At 46.8% G+C, this 4,340-nt stretch overlaps 1 protein-coding gene across 1 annotated transcript in view; it reads left to right on the top strand.

Annotated features, from left to right (window-relative positions):
* The first annotated feature begins 3,758 nt into the window (after nt 1-3,758).
* Nucleotides 3,759-4,340, top strand: part of PPM1E (protein phosphatase, Mg2+/Mn2+ dependent 1E) — a 202,805-nt gene continuing 202,223 nt past the window's right edge. Inside the window, exon 1 of the mRNA XM_007118095.3 lies at nt 3,759-4,198. Coding sequence (XP_007118157.2) covers nt 3,759-4,198 — 440 coding nt within the window. The remainder of the gene's footprint in view (nt 4,199-4,340) is intronic.

The following is a 4,340-nucleotide window of genomic DNA, read 5'->3' as shown; positions in this document are numbered from 1 at the left end:
CCACGGCATGTAGGATCTTCCCGGACCAGGGCACGAACCTGTGTCCCCTGCATCAGCAGGCGGACTCTCAACCACTGCGCCACCAGGGAAGCCCTACTCAGCATGTTTTTGAGATTCGCCCATGTTGTTGTGTTTATCAGTAGTTGATTTTTTTTTTTTTGCTGAGTTGTATTCCATTGTATGAATATACTACAATTTGTTTATCCATTCATCTACTGATGGACATCTGGGTTACTTCCAAGTTTGAGCTGTTATGAATAAAATAAAGCTATTGAAAAAATTTACATACAAGGTTTTTTTGGTGATGTGTATCTGTGTATGTGTTTGGTGGATGTTTTCATTTCTTGTGGGTAAATATTTGGGAGAGGGATTACTGGGTCATATAAGAAACTGCCCAACTCAACAATTCTCTTTAATCTTTTTTATTTTTTAAATTTTTATTCTTTTGGCGCACTGTGCGGCTTGTGGGATCTTAGTTCCCTGACCAGGGATTGAGCCTGGGCCCTCGGCAGTGAAAGCACTGAGTCCCAGTCCCTGGACCACCAGGGAATTCCCCTCTTTAATCTTATAAATATCATCATTACAATGAATGTCCATGAAAGAATATGTGCATTTCCTCCAAAGAGCTAAGGGTCAGAGGGAGAACAATTCTTAACGACAAATCTCAAAAAAAAAAAAAAAAACTTAAAAGAATTAAAAACACTTAATACATATGCTTTTTATAGCTCAATATTTTAAAATAGACAGCAAGAAAGGGGATTAGGAAAGTATAAGAGGAGAGGAACTGAAGAGGAAAGTAAAGCAGTGCAAAATAATGACTAAAAAGACTTCTTGACGATGGCAAAATCATCCTACACAGCTGCTCTGAGATCCCAGCACTGCTGTCAGCAACCTTCTGGCAAAGCTACTCTGTCAAATGGATGCAATAGGATCCATACTGATCTTTTGTAAAGAAATATCTTTATTAAACTAAGCAAACACACCTCTCATTTATAGTAATGTGGAGGTGTACCCTTTTTCTTTTAGTAATAATGTTTCCCCAACATATAACACTTCCCTTTGATATGTGGGTTGAGTCATAAATTAATGTCACAAATGAATGTCATCTAGGTGAGGGGGGCAACTACATTACAAAATAGGAAGGTGTAGCTTGATGTGAATTGTTACAGTTGACAGCTAGGTACTCTTGAACTAAATGTCATTATGTCAAATTCTGAGATATTAAATAGTTTTTGGAATGTAAAATCGTGGACATTTTGATGTTTTGCAGCCTTATAAGTTTTGTCAATCTTTTCTAGACATTCGGAAACGGAAATGAACAGGTGGATTGAAAACAAAGACAAATGAGGAATTTAAAGACTTTCTTGGCATCTCATAAAGAAGTTGCTCTACGCTGGTGATGTTTTAAACAAAACACGTATAAATACATTTAGCTTGTCTGGAAACAGACTTATTTATTAGGTCTTTCCATTTACTTTTGAGACAAAAATAAGTAGTTACAGAGGACTCACGTGCATTACTCACTATATGCTTTCTATCATGTATTAACTAATCTCAAGCTAGGAGAGAATGGGTGTCTATTTTACATGATGCCATAATGTACATTAGTGAGCTCAACCCATTTACTCTTTTTTTTCTTTTTTTTAAAAATAATCATACTGGTATTGCATTTTTATTTGCTTTTCTCATGGAGTTTCACATTTAAAAAAATTATTTATGTATTTATTTTTGGCTGTGTTGGGTCTTCGTTTCTGTGCAAGGGCTTTCTCTAGTTGTGGCAAGCGGGGGCCACTCTTCATCGCGGTGCGCGGGCCTCTCACTGTCGCGTTCTCTCTTGTTGTGGAGCACAGGCTCCAGACGTGCAGGCTCAGTAATTGTGGCTCACGGGCCTAGTTGCTCCGCGGCATGTGGAACCTTCCTGGACCAGGGCTCGAACCCGTGTCCCCTGCATTGGCAGGCAGATTCTCAACCACTGCACCACCAGAGAAGCTGCAACCCATTTACTCTTAAAATAACAGTATCACGTCAGGGATTTAGAATACAGTATTATATGAAAACAGTTGGCAGGGAGACTCCTTCTGCCATTAATAACTGACTAGAAATGGTATTTCAGACCCTAAATCCAGCTGAAACCCAGAAACAATAAATGGAGAGGATGGGGTGGATATTTTGTGAACATGTTTTTCAAAGTAGAGAAAGAATCACTATATTTTTGCTGAATTATATGTTGCCGTGGACATGGCAGTATGCAGTAATGATGCTGTCATCTATACAGCTGTATAACAACACAGCTTCTCCCTCTCCCACCCCCCTCAGTAAGGCTTGAAAATAGTAGGTTTGTGTGTAGTTTGGTAAGAAAATTAGAATAATTTAAAGTTCTTTCAGTTTCAATCTACAAAAGAAAGAGGATCAGGGGGATGGGGAAGAAGAGCAAACAAAATGTACCAAAAAATACATATTATGTAATAAAGTCTAATATATATTACGCAGACACTAAAGAAGGGTGTCTTGGTGTGCTGGAAAACTGATGGCTTTGCAGTGAAAAGACCTGGATTTAGTCTTTGTTACATCACTTGCGTATTTAAGTCTCAGTTTTCTCATCTATAAAATGGAATCATGGTAATATCTTCTAACTTGAGGCGCTATTGTAAGGATTAAAGGGATGAAAATGACTCGTCATCTATAAAGCCCTTTAAAAATAAGGCTTTATAGACGTATTATTACACTGCTGAATCTTCAGAGGCAGAGAAGAGTACAGGATAAAGGGTCTCGACAGGCTTTGGAAGCTTCCAACCTGGGTTCTAATTCCAATGCCATGGCTAGTAGCTTTGACACCTTGAAAAGAGGAAATGTACTTAGGGACTTCCCTGGTCGTCCAGTGGCTAAGACTTCGTGCTCCCAATGCAGGGGGCCCGGGTTCTATCCCACCTGCCGCAACTAAAAGATCCTGCACGCGACCAGGCAGCCAAATAAATAAATAAATATTTAAAAAAAGAAAAGGAGTGTACTTAATCCTGTTTCCTCTTTTTGAGAAATGAGGATAACACCACTTTCTTCACAGAATCAAATGAGAGAATGTAGGCAAAGGAAACTACCACTTGGTAGGTGTTGGATGCCTTCCCCCCCCCCCCCCCCCGCAAACTATTAAATTAGTGTCATCAACAACAAAAGGTGTTCACGCTGTGGTATCTTTCAACAGATAAGCACCCTAAGGCAAGGCAGGACAGATAAGGAAAACTGAGGTAAATCCAATCCAAGTGGGAACCAACAGCTAGACCTGGAGATGTCTTAGTTCTGTCTTATCCACTTGAGGTTAGGATATCCATACAATGAAGACATTCAGAGTTGGAGAGGGGACAAGTCGAGTGCCCTTTCGACTCCGCGGACTCGACGGGAGGGACCCTGAAATTCTTAATTAGAGCCGGTTGCCATGGCGACAGTCTCTAGGCAGCGTGGGCTGAGCTCTTCGTAGGGCTAGAGGGTGGGCCGTCGCTGGACCCCGCGCGCGCGCCCGCGACCAACTTTCCCTCCAGACCAGAGAGGGGCAGCGCGCTCCGCCCCCCGCCCCCGGGCCGCGCACGTCCGGGCTCGGCGGCGCGCACGCCTGCGGGAGCCCTCTCCGAGCAACCTAGTGCTGATCGCTCGTGCCGGTGCGGCAGTTAACCGCCCTTGCAGGATCCCGAGGCTCGCGAGCAGCCCCCTCCCCTTCCTGGGCTTCCCCCACCCACTTCCCGGTCGGCTCCGGGGCATGAGCAGCGATGGCCGGCTGCAGCCCCGAGGAGAAAACTTACCGGCGCTTCCTGGAGCTATTCTTGGGCGAGTTTCGCGGACCGTGCGGCGGCGGCGAGCCCGAGCCGGAACCCGAACCCGAGTCGGAGCCCGAGCCCGAACTGGTAGCGGCTGAGGCGCCCGAGGCTTCGGTCGAGGAACCCGGGGAGGAGGCGGCCACTGTAGCCGCGACGGAGGAGGGGGACCAAGAGCAGGAGCAAGACCCAGAGCCCGAGGAGGAGGTGGTGGCGGCGGAGGGCGAGGAGGAAGAGGCGGCGGCAGCCCGGGGGCAGTCGGCCGTGCCGCCGCCGCCGCCGCAGCCCCAGCTGCCGCCGCTGCCCCCGCTCCCGCGGCCGCTGTCGGAGCGCATCACCCGCGAGGAGGTGGAGGGCGAGAGCCTGGACCTGTGCCTGCAGCAGCTCTACAAATAGTTAAGTAGCGGGGCTCGGTTGGGGGTGGGCCCGCTGTCCCCGCCGCGCCGGCCTCGACGCGGCTCCCTCGGCCCCTCAAACTGCTCTTTTCCGCTCTTCATGCCCCCCCCCCCCCCCCCCCGGCGCCTGGCGCGGTTGACA

This window comes from Physeter macrocephalus, chromosome 14 (assembly GCF_002837175.3).
Source record: "Physeter macrocephalus isolate SW-GA chromosome 14, ASM283717v5, whole genome shotgun sequence".
Classification (NCBI taxonomy): Eukaryota; Metazoa; Chordata; class Mammalia; order Artiodactyla; family Physeteridae; genus Physeter; species Physeter macrocephalus.
This window is presented reverse-complemented; position numbering and strand designations above follow the sequence as displayed.